The 19022-nt window shown below is 41.7% G+C and overlaps 1 protein-coding gene across 3 annotated transcripts in view; it reads left to right on the top strand.

The window, feature by feature from the left end:
* LOC136008906 (syntabulin-like) overlaps positions 1 to 19022 on the top strand; it is a 46350-nt gene that overhangs the window by 2597 nt on the left and 24731 nt on the right. For all 3 annotated transcript variants that reach the window (XM_065668824.1, XM_065668825.1, XM_065668823.1), the window contains exon 3: positions 11178 to 11375. In XM_065668824.1, the coding sequence (XP_065524896.1) occupies positions 11178 to 11375 (198 nt within the window). The remainder of the gene's footprint in view (positions 1 to 11177; positions 11376 to 19022) is intronic.

The following is a 19022-nucleotide window of genomic DNA, read 5'->3' as shown; positions in this document are numbered from 1 at the left end:
GGGATGGCAAAGAGCTGCGTGGGGAGGGGAGCGAAGCAGCCTCTCACCTGCCACTCCTGGTGCTTCATCTTAATGGAGAAGTGGCATGTGCAGAAAGTGTATTTAAAATTAGCAAGTAATACATTGGAAGATGGGAGTAGATGGATAATATAAATGACAGTGTGATGGCAGTATGAAAAAGCTTGTGAGCATTTGGATAAATCTCTTTTTTGTAAGTCCTTTGGAGCATTAAACTTCAAAAGGTTCTTGCTATGATTGTATGACTTGACACCTAGAATAATTCCTTTCCTCTTTACCCTTCCCTTGACAAGTTGCTCTCTGCCTTTCTTCCCTTATCATTGACACTAAGTGGTTATGATCAGTAGATTTCTTTTTCCCCTCCTCCATTTAAACATGTATTTCCTGCTTGATTCCCTAGGGCTTATAAGGTTGTCCATTTGCCCTGTGTGCTTACATTGGTCACAACACATAAGTGAAGGCTTCAAGTTCTTCTTTTCCTCTAAGTGAGAGCAGCAGGGCCTTCTAGGTATCATAAATGTTGGTTTAGGTGGAGGGAGGCTTTGGGAACTGTGGCAGTGCAAAAAATAGCACTTGGCAACAGACAAGAGACACTTGGGTTTAGTTCTTAGTTTCTTTTGAAGAAGTTAGTTCTGGCTGAAGTAATTCATGTGATCAGCTCCCTTTGTCTTGGGTGACTGGGTCGGAGGCTCACTTGACCCTGTCAGTCAGTTATTTGCAACTGACTGTGTCAGTTTTGCTTTGTAAGTCTGTATGAAACATGGTGAGCCTGTTAATCTTACCTGATATTCTTGACAAAACATGTTTTTAATATCCTTTTTTTCTGCCAAGTGAACATGGATGCTCTCTGAATGTTGTGTAGGCAAGCTGAGCCCTTGTATCAGTATTCACTGTTCTCAATCCTTCCATAAAATCCTAGTGCATCTGGGGTCCTGTTTGTCATTTGGTATGGGAGCACTTCTCTTCCTGCAGCCGCTGCCCTCCTTTGGCTTGGATGTCGGCCACAGAGCTTGTGTGATGTCAAACCATGAACAAACGTTCTCAGCAGCTTCTGGCGCAGCTGCTACCGAGCACTTGCCCATGTCACGCGTGTTTTCCACATCAGTTGCACTTGGCTCTGAGTGGCTCCGTGCACTTACTTACCTTCTCAGTCAGGTGGAGAGCGCAGTTTAAGCATCGAGAGCAAACCATCCGCTTGTGGGCCCGTTCAGAGCGGCTGCTGGGCTGCCTTCAGTAAGTCCAGCTGCAGTATTTGATTCATAAGAAATAAGATACTTAGGGCAGGGTGTTATCCTTGATTTCTGTGTACACGTCCTTTTGATACCAAGCCAGCTGTGTATTGGATCAGAGGCAGCCTGGACATGCCAAGCTCAGGAACAGCCTGTTTAGCTTTTCATCGTAAAAGGAAGTTAGTTTGGGATCTGCTTTTTTCCTAGTTTCTCCTGCTGAATAGCTCAGCTTTTAAATTTCTCCTTATGAAGAAGACTTGTTACAAGCTACCTTCATAACGATGCCCAAGGTTTCCTCCAGCTTTTCTTCAGAAGCTAGCTGCCTGAATTTCTGTAGGTAATGCAGCAGTGCTTTGTTAACTGAGAAGCAGCTTTGCAGGAAGCAGCTTTGCATTTAATAATCAGTTCAGCAAAAGACTTTGTGAGCAAGGGAACCTGTTTTATACCCACAGCAAATGGTTCCTCTAGGGCTTACCTGCAAACCACCTCTTTAAGTGGACTGCATAGTACTACAGGCTATTGAAAACCAGTAGTGTCTGTGCACATGTATGATTGTGACTTAGTACAGCAGTTTTCCAAAATAGGAGTTGAAGGTTCCGTTTTGCTTTTCCTTTCAAATTTCAAGATCTGGGTTCAGTGCTTATTCCATATCTTGTTCTTTTCTGGTGCAATGTCTTTTTGAAAATCTTGTTCTGTGTGGCACAGTAACTATGCTCCTGTACCGAGGCTGCACTGTAAGCCCTGGGGTGCAGGCACTGGAACAGGAAACTCGGTGTTACCATTCCCTGCTCCTGTGCACGGTCCCCTTGAACTCAGAGATTGCCAGCTGACCCAGCTGGTGATGGATGCTGGGGCTGAGTTCACACCACCTATGTCAAAAAAAAACATGTAGGCTCTCGGTAGGTTTACTGAAGTCCATGTGAATGCACAACTCATATTGGTGGTTACAGACAAGAAGAGAAGGGTTGTATGGGTGTTAATGGACAAAAAGCTGTATGTTCTGGAACTGTGGTAAATAATTTCTTTGTTAAAGCATTGAAACAGGTTGCACTGTAACCATCTAGCCTTGGAGGCTACACTATTAAAGTGCGTGTACTTAAACATGTATTTATGAATAGAAAAACAGAGAGGAAAACAAATGTTCAGTATTTTATCAAGTTAACAGAATGAGGCCAGAGAGTTAGTATAGATTACTGAAAATACTCTTCTTACCTGTGTGTATTTATAGGTATGTATAATGTATGTATTATTATACAGAAACCATGGACTCTCTCATTCTTGTTGCTTGTTATAAGAAAAAATATTTCATTTAAATAGTCCCTTTCTGGTTTATTTGTTGCTCTTTTTCAGTCTGAGTTACTGAATCAGAGATAGGCTTAAAAGTGCTCAAGTATGTGATATTGAAAGTTAGTTTCTCTTTCCTGCAGTCCTTTATGCTGTGCTTTTACGGGGTATTTTTGCCATTATTTGAAAGGTACGAAGTGGAGGTGCTCTCCAGCGCATTTGCTTGCAGCACTTTCTTTAATTAATGCAGCTCAGGATCACTGTGATACTAATTTACAAAAGCATTGAAACAAAATCTGCTTGCAAAAATGCACGGATGGCCTTTGCACAGGGGCCACACTGTGACATGCTTCCTTTTCTCACTGCTGCTTCCCTGGAGAATTTCCTGCTGGGCTGGCTTACGTGCAATAATTTATTATTGCTTCATACTGTTAACCACTAGTTCTGTTTCTGTGGCTCAAGATCTGTTCCAAAGATGGAAATGAGCGTCGTGCGTAGGTACTAAAGAGTGAAGCCTGCTGGTTCCTGAGCTTTTGGCCTTTCCCTGCCTCCTTTTCAACTTCACTATTTATTCCCTTTTACTAAGTAACAGTCTTTTTGTTTCTGTGCCACACAACAACATCTGGAAGCCAAAATATTTGACCTTTTGAATGCTTGTTGTCACTTTTTTATTTATCTCTCAGCACTGTGAACCTTTAAAGCCTGACCTGAGCCTCCTGAGCCAGTAGAAGAGCTCCTGTTCTCTCTGGCACATTTTGGATGTTGTCCCGAGAACACCCAGTACCTCATCCTTTCTATCACCCTGTTTGTCGCAGCTTGCTGTGTGTTGCGGCCTGAATTCTAAACTGCAGTGTGCATTTCCTTTGCCACCAATGTGTAATCTAATGCTTCTGTTATAAAGTGCTTTTCATACAGTTTTCTATTCTTATGCATATTGAAGAACATCACAACTTGTAGCAGGACTGAAACTTCAATTACAAGTCTTTGGTTTATTTTGTACTAAAAGACACTCGATGTTTTAAAAGGAATTCTACATGACATGTTTTAACCCTACACTTATAGGGTTAATATATGTCCTTGAAATTCTGGAACAGTATTTTGACCAGATACAGTGGATGGGTTCCATGTGTGGTAATGCTGAGTGCCAGTCTGGGCATGGGGGCAGTTAACAAAAACAGAAAAATAGGAGTACAACAGCAATGGTTAGAATATATGTGGTTTCCTTCCATTAGAAGGTAAACAGTGCAACATTGTGAGGTGATGTCGGAGCTGCGAAGGTCACAGTCATGTTGTCAGGCATGGAGGCAGAGCTGTGTGAGAGCAAGGGGCTGTGATATGTTGTACCATTTGAGGAACAGGTACAAATTTCTATGTGGTCTACTGAAGATTTTTATTTCCAAAAATGCTACCTTTAAAATTGGATAATGTATAATTTCTTCCTTTAATGCATAATGAAATTAAACATATAAAAACACACACGTAGAAATCCATCTGTATATACACATGTATTTCACATGGAGTTAATATTAAATGGGTAATCTTTCTTAGACTGGATGTAGCCAAGGCTTTCCCACTAGAGGCAGCAGCAGTGGTTCCACTTCCAGCTACTGTCCTCAGAAAAGGTTAGTGAGGTCTACTAAAGTGCTTAGAAAACCCTGTCAAACATCCAAGACTCTTCTTTGTCTCTTTTTCAGACCCTTTCCTATGCTCACCTTTAGTTAAAACTTTTCTTTATAACTTTCAAATAGATTTTCAGTCCTCTATCATCTTAAAACCCTTGTCCAAATGTTACCTGTGATGTGATGTGATGTGGTATCAAAACTCTAGGAGCTGTGTTATTGGTGACCACAGCTCTCTCCTAGTAACAGTACTATTTTTATTGATGTTTTTACTAGTAAGCCTTTAAGCTTTTGTTCCATAATACTTCTACCATTAGTGGTGCTATAAATGTAATGACAAGGCCAGTAAGCCACAATGCAGTCATTTTTTCAGATGCTTTCCCAGAACTCACATCAGTTCTGCCTGTTAGTGAAATGTTCAAATAGAAGGAAGATTAGTAGATTTACTGCCAAAATCCATTAAAATTTGATGCTTCAATGTAACTTATCTGTTGTATAGTCAAGATGTCAAGAGCGGATACCTTTAAGGACATATTTACGGGAAATAAGGAACAAGGAATAAGAAATTTTCCCAAGGAAGTGGTGAATGCCCCATCCCTGGCAGCATTCAAGGTTGGGCTGGACGGGGCTTGGAGCAACCTGGTCTACTGGAACGTGTCCCTGTCCATGGGGTTAGATGATCTTAAGGTCCTTTCCAACTGAAACCTTTCTATGATTCTGTGATTAACTAATTGCTCAAGCTGTAGGAGCAGGTCAGTCCATCTTCTCTCATCTTCCTCTACCCTCTTATATATAATTTGAGCATGTCACCATTTATGCCATGCTTTGAGTGATCAATGAGCAGTTTCCATACTAAATTTTCAGTAGTGACCATTAGTGTTCAGCCTGTGGGTGTGATGGAAGCAAGGTCAAAGTGGCTGGTGAGGAACAGGTGTAAAAGTTACCTGTATATTAATGATAGGAATCACAGCAACAATCAAAAGGAGTTGAAGATGTTTAATCTTACCTGCTCCTGTTACCCCACTGCCCACTTTGGAGATAGATCCCTTATTTCAGCCCATTTCCAGGCAAGTGAAGAGGTCTTCACCTCCTCCCATCAGTTATCAGCAGGGTTTTGGAGGAACCTGCAGGTCTGTGGGATATACTTATGTCACTACTGGGTTAGATTTTATAACTAGAACATTAAAATCAATAGCTCCAACTTGAACAGGGAAAGCCAGACTGGTTCCCATCTGTGGAGTATCTAAAAAATGTCAAGAATGATCCTATGCGTGTAGGTTGTACAGGACCTCTGGAGATCACTTCATCCAGCCACCTTTGTGCAGAAGGACTGTCTCCAGTACTCCAGTACTCCAGATACTCCAGTATCACGTCAGCCATGGCTTTGTCTGTCCGAGTCTAGAAAACCTTCAAGGACAAGAGTTGGCACAGCCTCTCAAGGTAACTTCAAGGAGCGATGGAGCCGCTAGCCTGCTTTCTTTCTCAGGCAAAATGGAGCATACTTAATTCAAGTTCTGTCTGCAGAGACAAGGAGATTAAATCTGGAATTAATTTGCTTAGTAGAATTTCATGTAAGTAGGCCTCCTCTATTTTTCCTATCAGGGCTATAGTTTTGGTGGCTTTTCTACTCTGCTTTAGTGTGCTTGACTTTTGGTAAGACACGTGCCTCAAAACCACATGATATTCTGATGAATTTTATTAAATACTAACCCCAACAGTTCTTAAAAATAGCTGTAAAATGAGTTTAGAATTGATCAGCTGGACCAAAACAAGTAGCATTTTAGGGCTCTGCTTTTAGTGAAGTTGTTAACTATTTTTTGTCAACAGCCTGTGTGACTTTGCAGGTTTGCAGCTGACAGATTGTTAGTAGCAAATGACTAATCTTAGTTATTTGTAGGTGGCAAAATGATGTGGGCAAGTGAGGGTGCCTCTAGAGAACCATTCCATATTTTGATGAGATAGGTGTTAGACTCCTACCTGTTGAGAACCTCATGGTGTCGATCTGATATGTTCCACCTCTGTCTTTCTGTATGTACTACTCATTTTATACTACTGTGTTTCATCCTGCTGCTTTTAGCATGTTGTCCAGGTGTTCCAGAATGATGCTCTGAGTCTCCTCTTAGCATTGTTTTCTGACTGGATGGTGAGCCTTTACACCAACACTGGTTCAGCTGCCAGTCAGAAGAGTTGCTGCACTAGTCAATGGAGAGAGGCGAGATCCTCCAGACAGTGACTCAGAGCAGTGGGATGAGTAAGCCTGAATTAGACTCTCCTCCTCCAGAGGAGCCTCTTTCTCTCCAGTTAATACAGAATGAACTTTACAGGTGGAAGCTAGGTGCTACATTCCCTTTGGTGTCTGTCAGGAACTCTCAGTAATGCATAAAACACCCCTGTGGTAAAAAAACAAAAGAAAAGCAAAGCATGTAGGGTGTCAAAAAATGTGGAGCAGACAAACAGATTGGGAGATTAACCTAAAAATTTCTGAAATAGCCTCAGTGGTACCCTCACCATCAACAGCCAGGTCACAGTGTGCCGTGCTTGCAGAGCCATGGTCACCCAGACTAACAGATCCTGGGATGAATTGAAGGGGAGTCAGGTAGAAGTCACAAGACTATTTTTACCCTGGTACACTGAGTATTTACTTACTCATGGGCCTTCATTAGAGGCCCATGTTTAATTCTAGAATCCACATTTCTTAGTGGAAATTAAAAATATGTACAGCCTTAACACTGGTCAAGGGAACCTTAAGAGGAGATGAAAGTGGGACAGTGAAGCAAAGATAAATAGGGGATGGACAGTTCAGACTTATAAAAGTGCATAACTAGATCTGGCAGCTAAGAGTGAAAGTAGAAATAAGTCAGTGGCTCCTCAGAGAGAGCATCATTAATTATTTGGTGTATTACATAAGGTGGTTATATATTCAGTATCCCTTGAAACCTTTAGGAAAAGGCAGCATTTTTCTAAAGAAGGTTCTAAGGCATATTCCAGCGAAATTTCTAACTCCTAAAGTGCCCAGAAAACCAGAGAAAATCACGTCACAATGTATGGCCTCAAAGTCTAGAACACTATTTTTGTCAGTTGTTAAGAGTATTATTATTTTTAATGCTGCTGTTTCTACTTTGACTTTACTATTTGAAAGTTAGTGCATGCAAATGTCAGAGTACTCTGAGCAACCTCCCTGATTTGTTTGTTAGAGAAGACACTATATCCCATGCTTGGCTTTGAAACTTGGCAGGCATGCCTGATCTGGGAGAAAGGTTGGACATGGAGTTTCAGTGATGAAATCCAGCTGATGTTCAAAGGGAAAGTACTCCCAGAGCACTCTGAGGAGGCCACTGTGAAAAAAGACACTATGAATATTGCTAAGTAAACAATGAAAGTCTTATGTTATAAATTTGTTTTTTCCCTCTTGTGCAACTAAATAATATAGGCAATATCAGAAGTGATCTTGGGCTGTGAAATACTTTCACAGCAGTATTTGCCAGCTTTCTCTCTTCTGTCTTCCTGATGCTCATGTGCCTGAGAAGGTAAATCAGGTTTCTCTGTATTCCTGAGGAGTCTAGACCTGAAATCCTTACTGGGGCAAAAGTCTTGCCAAGTAATAGGACTGAATCCATAACTGACCTTGCTGAAAACTACATTGCTATCCTGCCTTTATATATTCATATCAGCAGAAAGTGAATGCTGTTGTGGGCTTATCTGCTCTTATTACCTTCCTCCTTTGGAGATAGATCCATTATCTCTGCCCTTTTCTGGGCAGGTAGAGGTCCTCACCTCCTTCCATCAGTGTTGTCAGTAGGGTTTTGGAGGAGCCTGCAGGTCTGTGGATAATACTGAAACCACACTGCACCCTTCCTCTTGCAGATGAGCAGCAAAGGTGTTCACTGCTGCAGTGAGCAGAATGTATGGTCAGGCTGTCTGCAGGGCAGAGGGAGCATCAGTTTGGTGTGCGGTTAGGGTCCATAAGGAAGTTTGTTGCTCTCCTGTGGGGAGTTCACCTACAGTATTAAATACAATTAAATAGCCTGTTAAGGCTTTGGTGGCAGGGAAGAACGAAGGTAAGTGCAGGCAATTTGACTCTCACTGAGCTGCTGGATACCACCTCAGGACTTTTTCTTGTGCCAGAATGGTGGGTTGCAGGTCAGATGGGAGGTGGATCCCTCAGACTATAGCCAAGCTTTGCCTGTCTTTGGTGGGGAGCACCAGCACTTATATGCAGCTGTTCCTGTCTGTGGTAGTAAACACTCTGACACAGAAAACTGTCCCTCTGCTCCTTGGCCTAGATTTGGACAGTTCTAATTTTGTTTATGTTTCTGGCTAATACTAGGTGGAAGGAGTAGAAGTTACACATTACACAGAAAATATAACAAACTATCAGAGGAGAGGGAGTACAGTAAAATCACTAATTTACTTCATATGGAGAGGGAATGCTCACCTGCTTATTGGTGTATTTAAAGATCACAAGGGGTATAAGTAGAGAAGAGCTATTCTTCTTTGTGCCAGGCTCATTTCTTCCTTTAACAAATGCCCCATTGCAATGAAAGCTGATGTCCTTAAGGGTAAAATGAGAACACGTAGACATAACATATGTGATCATAGTGTCAACAGTGTGATATCAGAGGTAATGGTGGCAGTATGGTAATTAAAATACTTAAATTTTAATGCTATTTTTTATGCTTTCTTTAGCTACCTCATTTCCTTATTGCAGTCAGCTTTAAGTATTTGAGTTTTTTACTGCCCTAATTCTTAACACTGAAGTTTAGTTCTTTCATTATTTAAAGGTTTTATCAGCTCCTGATGGTCTTCCAGGTAGCATATCTAGCTTTGGGTGTTATTTTTATATAAAGCCTCTCATATAAAACACCTCTATGAGGGCTGCAGAACCTGTGCAGGTATTGCAGTGGTTTTACTGGTGGAGAGATGAAGTAAACAGTTTGGGTTGTGCTTTTCTTTTTTTTTTAATGCAAAGTTTTGAAAATAATGCCACATAGAGAAAGAACTAATTGGAATGGTCACAATTAAAAATAAACTGCATGAAGCTTCACTTCTCAGTATATAATTACAAATGTTTGTGTGCTTCTGAAGAGCAGATGAGTTGGACAAAGCTAAAGGAGCTGCTTAAATGAGTTCAGAAGCTCACTCAGCATGCTGATCCATTGCCCTGTAGGTGGCATTCATTGAGCCTGCAAAAGAGACTCTGAACCCTAGAAAAAAGGAAATGGGTGCTGATCTGGGAGGAAACTGCTGCCTTCTCTTTTCTTTGTATTCATTTATACAGTGATGTTGATGGGAATGGAAAGGCTAAAAAGTAAACTAAAATCATGCGGACAGCAATCCTGCTTTAGTCAGGAAGAATGTGGGGATGGGCTGAAAACCTTATTAGCCATCTTCTCTTTCATTTTCCTAGGACCAATTCTGCAGGCAGCAGCAAGATGCCAAAAGGAGATGCTTGTAGGTTTAATTGAGCTGATGTGAAGGAATGAAATACAATGAAGTTGTATTAGGTGCTTTGCAGCATTACTGCCCTTTGTGCCTTGGAAGATAATCCTGGCAGTAGGCAGGGCTGCCCCACAGCTTGGCATCATGGCTGACACTTTGCAGGGGCCTGGACAGCAACACCTCGGGCTGCTGGCTGCTGATACGTGCTAAGGCATAAAACGTGAATTAAGTGGTCAACACCTAACAGGTACCTTGCTCAGTACTGGAGGCAGAATGCGGAGAAGTAAGAAGTAGAACATCGGAGCAAATAGCTGGCCAGGAAAACTGGTTCCCATGAAAGGATGAGGTTGTTTTACTGTACTGAGGGAACAGTAGTTAACAGCTGCTTTTCCCTGAGGAGGAGAGGTGGGCAGGGAGGGAGTTAGGTAGTTACAGGGTATCTCTTTTGTCTCATAAATGCGCACTCATATACTGACTTTTTGAGCAATCTGCACATGCAGAGCTTGTTGCAAGATCAGGCTTGACCTGAATTATGAACAGGGCGGAAGTGATAAGTGCAATATGGTCATGCTAATCTTTTGGCTCAGTTGCTGGTACTTCTTTGAGTTTCATGTTAGGTAAAGAGACTGCACTGAGAGCAGGGTGCAGTTGCGTAATTAAGATGGCAGCTTTCAGTTTGCACTGGGAAAGAACAAACAATTAGGTTTCTCCAGGGGAGTAAATATTCAAGGCTTCCTTGTGTCAGAATAGCCTGTTCTTGTCGTGTATCTCTAAAACCACCATGACTTTTAGGGAGCTGTGATTACAGGAGATGTGAGTAGATGAAGATATTTGATATGTGGATTTCATCTGGACTCAGACTTCCTACTTTGCATTTTATTGTTAAGTGATGGAGTGTTTGTATTCCTGGAGGTAGGAACGTGGGTCTGTTCTTGAGGTGGCTGCTGATACCACAGACCACTGGTATGCCCTCAGAGGGATTTGGTTTTAAACAAAAGCAGTCTGTGTATAACAAACCCTCTTCAGAGCTAGGTGCCTCACAGCCACTTGTCAAGAAGGAAGAGCTCTGTGATCTCAATAGCTTTAAGAGGAGAAACAATTTTGAGAAACATTTATTAATTCCAGTTAAATTAAAATCCTGACTTTGTGCATACGGACTCTAGGTTGTTGTCTTGCTCACATCGGAACAGATTTTGAAGGAGAGTCCATGGCCTCCATGGGCCATGTTAGCTCTTCATCCAGTGTACACTACACAAGCCATTCTCATGTCTTTTGTGCATTTCCTCATTTCAGAATACATCCTAACCTAGCTACGTCAACAGAATTTATCTTAGATCTGAGTTTTTATTATGTAGCCTCTGATTTTGTATTTTGTCAGACTTTCTGCCATAAGGTATTTAAGACTTCTTCACAAAATGGGAGAAGCGAATAGCTTCTCACCAGGTTTCAGAAACAAGGTTGTACATATCAAGTAAATGGCTGCAAACAGTTGTAGTGCAAATACTTTTTTTGTTTGTTTGTTTCATTTTCTGCTAACATTCACATACTTACCAGTTAGAAATGTTGATGTTTTCTCTTTTCCCTTCAGATGACACTGGCTGTCCCAGTAGCCAGTCAGTATCTCCAGTGAAGACTCCTTCTGATGCTGGGAACAGTCCTATCAGTTTTTGCACTAGTAGTGATGGAGACTTCTGCAGGAAGAAATTCTGTCCAGGGACAACGAGTGAAGGGAACCCTCAGACAAGTCGATCTAAGAAGGAAACAAAGACAAGCCTTGTAAAGCCTGGTGAGTACAATATAGTGCCTTTCATTTCTTTAATGACACTTTCTATTTTACTAGTACATCTGCAGGTGTCTTCATACATGGTGTTGTGCTGCCTCTGATGCCACTAATGCTGATAGTAAATAAAAAAAATAGTCGGGTTCTTTCTATGGAGCCACCTGCAAGGTTTGGAAACAGTGTTGGTATCAGCTTTTTCATGAAAATATAATTAATTGACGTCTTCAGTTTCTTTTATAAGGCTCAGTGGTGATGCCAGGTAACTGAAACGGATTTTATCCTGTTTCATGGCAACTGCACACATATTTCACTGGCCAAAGATAAATGACTCTTACCATCAAAGCAAAGAATTACAGTCTTCTGGTGTTGTTAGATTTATTGTTGGATCCTGCCTAAAGTTTATGCTGCCAGGCTGTGATAGTTCTGGGAATACAACATGTCAGACCAAGGCAAGACTAAGTGAAAATGGACGTAGCTTAGCAAAATGTGGATTATGGATTTTGAAAGGTTTTTTTCTACTGAGGAGTCCTGTACACATGGAAAAGTTATGCATATTTCAATAAATTATTTAATTATTACACTTAAATTGACCTATAATATCAAGTTATTAGCCTTTTGCATTAGTAGTCAGAAGTTGTCTTCATTTTAGTTGACAGTATTATTTCAGGTCTTTGAATGGACTTCGTTTAGGTATTTAGGTATTCTTCTAAGTGGGCCATCCAGAAACTGTTGGTACCTCTACATCAATTGATCTCTAAGGCTGGAAAAACTGTTTCTTCATTTCAAGCCTATTGGTCTTTGAGATCCATCAAAACTCTCAGAGCAGGAACCAGGTCTGATTCACAGAGTACTTCCAAGTTCCTCGTGCTAAGTATTTCATAACTTTTTTAGTGGAAAGTTGCCAAAAACTGCGTCATAGTGTAAGCACTGACATGTGTGAGGGACATTCCTGAAATGGGAAGCATGCCAGGGGACAGCTGGGGTTCATTTTCCTCACTGTTGTCTACAGGGGTTAATGTAACTCCCATTGCCGTCTCTTGGCTTCAGGTGGATCCAGTGTCTTCCCCATGACCTACTTGCACAAGAATTTCAGGTGGCTCAGTTGGGAGTATCTAGCCTTTGTGAAAAGAGGGGGCAGCGTCATGTAGCAAAAGACACAGGGGAGCAGTAGAAGCGAAGTGGGACATGGGAGGAGAATAGCAGCAACATGTCCTTGTATATAACCTAGTTCTCCATATAACTGGATACTTCAAACTCTGGCACAAAAGGGGTGGTGCATAGTATCTTTATACCAAAAGCCCTTACTGATTTATGGAGACAATCTCTACTTCATATTTATCTGAAACATTTTCTGATAATGACTACATAGCAGGAGTATATGATATGATATGAGAGATGAGAGACAGAAATGCAGCCTAACACTGTCTTTTACAGACCATGTCCTGCGCTACATTTTTGCAGGCAAGTACATCAATCAGCCTACACCTTCAAAACGCCTGCCATTTTGCTGAAATAAATTTATCTCTTTCCAGGATTGTTTTCCTGGAACAATCTGAATCTCAGAAGTAACACTCACACAAATATTCAGATAATTCAGGAAATGTCAAAGTGGGATAGCACTGGAAATGAACCCTAGGATAATGTTAGGCTGTTTGCAAGTTCCAGTACTTTTCTGCTACTTATGCAAAACACTTCATCTTTCTTTTCTATACTTCAAAATATGAAATGCAACATAGCTTTTGTTTTCTCTAACTGTCGTGGTTTAAGCCCACAGTAACTCAGAACCATGCAGCCGCTCGCTCACTCCCCTGCTTCTTTCATGCTTGTGTACATGAGCATCTACATGGCATACCTTCACCACCAGGTTCTGCACGTGAGCAGTGATGTCTTGCCACAGTGCAGCAGCCCAGATGGGTTTACCTCTGCGTTGCCAGTTGCTTTGCTTCCATTGCTGCAACCACCCCCACAGGGCATTTGCCACCATCCATGAGTCAGTATAGAGATAAAGTACTGGCCACTCTACTCGTTCAGCAATGTCCAAGGCCAGCTGGATGGCTTTCACCTTGGCAAACTGCTTCAATTCACCCTCTCCTGCAGCACTTTCTGTAACTTGTCGTCGAGGACTCCATACAGCTGCCTTCCATCTCCGATGCTTTCCCACAATACAGCAGGACCCATCAGTAAACAAGGCATACTGTTTTTCACTTTCTGACAGTTTATTATATGGTGGGGCCTCTTCAGCACGCATCACCTCCTCCTCTGGTGACATTCCATTCTTTGCCCTCTGGCCAGTCCATGATGACTTCTAGAATGCCTGGACGACTGGGATTTCCTATTCGAGCTTGTTGTGTAATTAGTGCAGCCCATTTACTCCATGTAGCATCAGTTGCATGATGTGTAGAGGAGACCCTGCCTTTGAACACCCAGCCCAGCACGTGCAACTGGGGTGCCAGGAGGAGCTGTGATTCAGTGCCAATCACTTCTGAAGCAGCTTGAACCACTTCATAGGCTGCCAGTATCTCTTTCTCAGTTGGGGTATAGCTGGCCTCAGATCCTCTGTATCCCAACTCCAAAAGCTGAGGGGCTGAGCTCGAGTCTCCCCTGGAGCTTTCTGCCAGAGGCTCCAGGTAGGACCATTCTCCCCGGCTGTGGTGTAAAGCACATTTTTCACATCTGGTCCGGTCTGGACTGGTCCAAGGGCTACTGCATGAACTCGAGGGGTCCACTAGCCTAGATACTTACCCATACTCTCCCACACACCCTGCCACTCATGACTGTCCAGCCTCAGGAAAAATCTCTTGGTGGTCCTCTTAGATCTTTGTTTAACCCTACACAAGACCTGAGCATGACCCTGCTTAACTTACAAGATGAGACAAAATTGGGTGTTCTCAAGGTGGTGTGGCTGTGCATAAAACGCGTGCAGTATTTGCGGCAACATGCTAATCCCCAGCAAAAGCAGCAGGCAGGTTTTAAGGGTAGACAAAGGCCATCCAAAACCTTTAGAATTCTCAAATGCTGCTGTAAATAGCCTAATGGGGGAGCAGAGGATGTGAGGGAATGTCTCCTTCATAGGTTGACCCTCCAAGGAGGATAAAAAAGATCTGTAATTGCTAAAAATGCCCATTATATGCCTCCCAAAGTATGGAGGTGATGAAAACGCTGAGAACGCATGCCAGACCAGTTTCATGATCAATGATTCTATGGTATTACCATGAAATACAGTGAAACAAGAACCTTAGCCCAGGCCCCACAGCTGGTCAACACTAAAACAGCAAATGTTCACTGCAAGTAAGGTATGACATGAGACCAAGTGCAAAAACTCTGACAGCAAATATATCAGCATTGTGGTGAGTGACTATTAATCAGAAACAATGAATGCTTATCACAAATATGATTAGACACACTTTGGTCAGATCTGTCGTTATCTCAACCCTTCATGCCCCATGTTGGGCGCCACAAAGAACTGTTGTGGTTTAAGCCCAGCCAGTAACTCAGAACCATGCAGCCACTCGCTCACTTCCCCTCGCTCACTTCCCCCCCTTCCTCCCCCCGCTACTGGAGGGATGGGAGGAGAATCGAAAGAATGTAACTCCCACGGCTTGAGATAAGAACAGTCCGGTAACTAAGGTATAACACAAATCACTACTGCTACCACCAATAATAATAATGGTAAGGGAAATAACAAGGGAAAAGAATACAGCTGCTCACCACCTGCCAACTGATGTCCAGCCCGACCTGAGCAGCAATCTGGGCCTTCTGGGTGACTCTCCCCAGTTTATATACTGTCCATGATGTGCTGTGGTATGGAATACCCATTTGGCTAGTTTAGTCATGTGTCCTGTCTCTGCTTCCTCCAAACTTCCCATGCCCCTCCCTCCTCAATGGTAGAACATGAGACTGAAAAGTCCTTGATTGGAGTAAACATTACTTAGCAACAACTAAAACCATTGGTGTTATCAGTGTTGTTCTCAGACTAAAGCCAAAACATAGCACTAAACCAGCTACTAAGAAAAAGAAAAATAACTGTTACAGCTGAACCCAGGACACTAACAGCCTTAGGCGTTGCTTTATGGATCTAAGTCGTCTTCGCCTCTTGAAGTATTAACAAACTAGATTTGGGTATCACTCATAATTTATGTCATCTGCATAACAAACCATACTTAATCCTGGAATGAATTATCACTGCATCTTGCTAAGCCTCTGAAAGATTTATAACCATGAAGAAATTATCCATTTGGGATAGTTGGTAATGGCTTTTATTGTGCATTAAATCTGAATCACAGCAGTGTTATAGGTGAATTTGGCTTAAAATCTGCGCCTGCTTTCCCATGAAGGGATGGAGAGGGCAGGAACATTAAGGAAGATCTATAACATCCTCTCCAGAAGAAAGTTACAAGCCTTTTAAAATCAGGGCTGTAGAAGTTGTTCCTTCTTTGGGTGTGATTCATTTATGCAATATTAAAAGCAATGGAAAATGTGTTGCAGAAAATGCCCACACAAAAAGGAACAAACAGCTTTGTTAAAACTAGTCTTACTGAATTCTAGTTTCTGTAATTGAATAAAGAAGAGCATAAACGCTTCTACATGTTCGCATTCTTAGTGTACTCCTCCTGCAAAGATCCATCCTGAATTCCTGAAGCTCATGTCCACATCTTGATTCAAAATCTGGATCTGCAAGCTAAAAAGTACTGATAAACTTCCAAAGACATGCAGATAAAGAAGGGAATCTTGGGCAAGAGTTGTGTCAGTAACTTCTAAAAGGCTTGAATGTTTAAAGGAACACAGAGATGTATTTAAATGTCTGTGAGCATTGTTTGAGAAGGGCACCTGATCAGCTGACTATGTTCAGCATTTCTGGCAGAAGTTCTTATCTTTGCTTTCTTGCTTTTGGTATCATGGGCATACATGGAACAGTTGAGGTTACTGTCAAACTGTCTCTTAGAGCCTGTGGAATTGATGAAGTTCCACATGAAATTGTTAAGACTTAAGGTAAAACATTAAGACTGTCCCGGACTTGTCCCTTTTGCACATTCAGAAGGCTGCAGAGTAGAGATGTAAGCACCACTGCATTAAAGGAGACCTAGGTGAGCCATAGTTAGGGTCAACTCCCTAAGCCTTGTCAAGACTGGCTGGCTGTCGTTCACAGCTCAGTTCAGGAATAATCATTCCAGATAGGAGCAGACACTGGCACAGGTTGTCTGGAGAAGTTGTGGAGTTACCATCTATGGAGACACTAAAAACTCATCTGGGCATGGTCCTGGGCAGCCTGCATCAGCTAGACTTGCTCGAGCTGGGAGTGAGCCAGGTGGTCTCAAGAGTTCCCTTCCACCCCCAGCAGTTTTGTGATTCTGTGTTGTTGGATTTTTTTACTTTAAATAGTGCATCACTCAGATCTGTAGTTAAGTAGCTGCAAGGTACAATTTGTGCTTTTTCTGCCCTATCTTTCATGTCCATGTACTGACATTTCACTTACAATAAGGTTATCAAAATGGAAGTATAAAAAAAGAGTAACTTTTAACAATCCCTATTCAAGTTAAAATGTCATCTAACTTTAAGCCATAGTAAGTAACATTGTACTCAGCATATGTGGCCAATATGATCTTTTCTGCTTCTTCCTGGTGAATTTGTTAAGTCACAAGCAAGCGACCCTCAGGGTAGCATGTCTGAGTCTGCACAAATTAATCTTTGAAAGTTTTAAGATTATCAGGAGTTTTAGGAGAGACAGGTGGGGCAGACTATAATTGGCCTTAAATTGCTTATCAGTACTCAGGTGCTGGTAACTTTTTTAATTAGTGTTGGAGCTGATGATAATGAACAAAAATGAGGCAAGGGAAATGACCCTGGGTAACTGGGAATATTACAGTTCGAGCTAAATAAGCCAAACTGATCAGAGAAGAAACACAAGCATTAGCTGCAAATTATGTCTAGCTGTTAAAACATAATGCTCTTCCTGCTTTTTTGTGCTGTCCACCGTGTAAGGATTAGATTTTCAGGATATGAAATATCCATGAACTTGTTCTTGGGGTCACCCTGTGCAAACAAGAGTAGTAGCTACTTGATCCATTAGTGTAAAATTAGCAGGTAAGTTTATCCATATTGCTACCTTCCTTCCATATGTGCTGTATGCTAAAGGCAGACACTTTGGTTATTTTAAATGAAAGCTCTGATTTAGGTTGTATTACTGGCATCTGGCTTTATGATTTTATAGCTTTTCTGTCAGCTCATTCCCTTTCTTCAGTATGACACTGTGGAAATAATAGTGTCTGACTAAGAAATTTATGTGTATATGTATGTGTTTCACTTGAAAAGCAGATGAAACTGTTTGCAAATACTGAGAGAGGATTGTCTTAAGAGGTAATTCTGGAAGTATACTTCACTCTTAAGACCTTCACCTTTCTGAATGCAGAAAGATGCAATGATTGGACTTGTTTTATCTTGGGAAGTCTGGTAAAATATTGGAAAGACATGTTTTACTGGTAGATTTATCCAAGAAGATTGTATCTTGTATTTTCGTGGCTTATGTTCATTCTTTGCACCAAGTTTCTGCAAGCAGTGGGGAAAAATAATAGAACTGTTGTCCCCATTGTTCAGGAACAATGGTACAGAGTACAAAAACAAAGTTACAAAATGTACTAATTTGTATAGATCCTATGGTATGCAAAGTTTCATTGTTCTGTGTAACTGCTTGTTAGTACTTCTACCTCTTACACTGAAATACATTTTAAAATGCTGCTGGTGTACTTTGTATACTAACACAAAGTCACACTGTTGGGTTGTTTTGAAGAAAGACAGACAACAGAAAATCTGTATTTAGAGATAGCAATCTGACTTGACTGATCCCTAAAATAAATGATTGTGCGTCAGTTTAAAACCAGAAATCACACAAAGGTGAGAGTGACGAGAAGACTGGTGACCTCAGTGCAATGTGTCTGTCTTTCTGCTGTTCCTTATTTAGCAGTACTTTGTAACCCACATTCCAAGACTACATCTTTTCTGGGGGATGGGTAATTATGAACAAGGGTATGTCAAAGAACATTTCACCTGGTGTCACAGAACCAATAAATTGAGGCCTCTTGCCTGCAAAGTTAAAAGAGAGCACAGCCTCGGTGAGTCTTAATGCTCGCTGTGGGTCATTAGTTCTCAATTATGTTACTGATCTTATCATTGCACACTTAATGAAACATCTCATAATACAAACTTCGGAATGTGAAGACAACAGTCATCTATCAACAGTTTCAGAACTCCACATACCCCCTTTCTTTAGTGTTGAGGCTTCCTGCCACACCTCCCACTGGCTTCCGGGGGTGCAGTCCCACCACTTTTTGGCACAGACTCTCCTTGAAAATGTGCAATTCTACCAAGTGTTACTGTGAGAAAGGGTGTAGAAAGGTGAAATTACACCTTGTATACCACACCAAGCTGGCTTTGACATATCTGATGACCAGGTCTTGGTGGCTGTTGCAGCCCAGTACTCCTGTCGCATCAGGCTGATCCACATCTTCATGTCCTCCTCTGTAAGGAAACAAAACTAGGCCTCTGACCTTTGAGACTGGGCTGTAGGGTTAAAGTCAGAGATTATCCATCAGGCAGTAACTCAGTGGGTCTTCCCGCTCCTGTCCAGGGCTCGCCAGGCATATATAGGCCTCTGGGTTT

The sequence above is a fragment of the Lathamus discolor genome, chromosome 2, assembly GCF_037157495.1.
Source record: "Lathamus discolor isolate bLatDis1 chromosome 2, bLatDis1.hap1, whole genome shotgun sequence".
In the NCBI taxonomy this organism is placed as follows: Eukaryota; Metazoa; Chordata; class Aves; order Psittaciformes; family Psittacidae; genus Lathamus; species Lathamus discolor.
The sequence above is the reverse complement of the archived record's forward strand: the minus strand, read 5'-3'. Positions and strand labels throughout refer to the sequence as shown.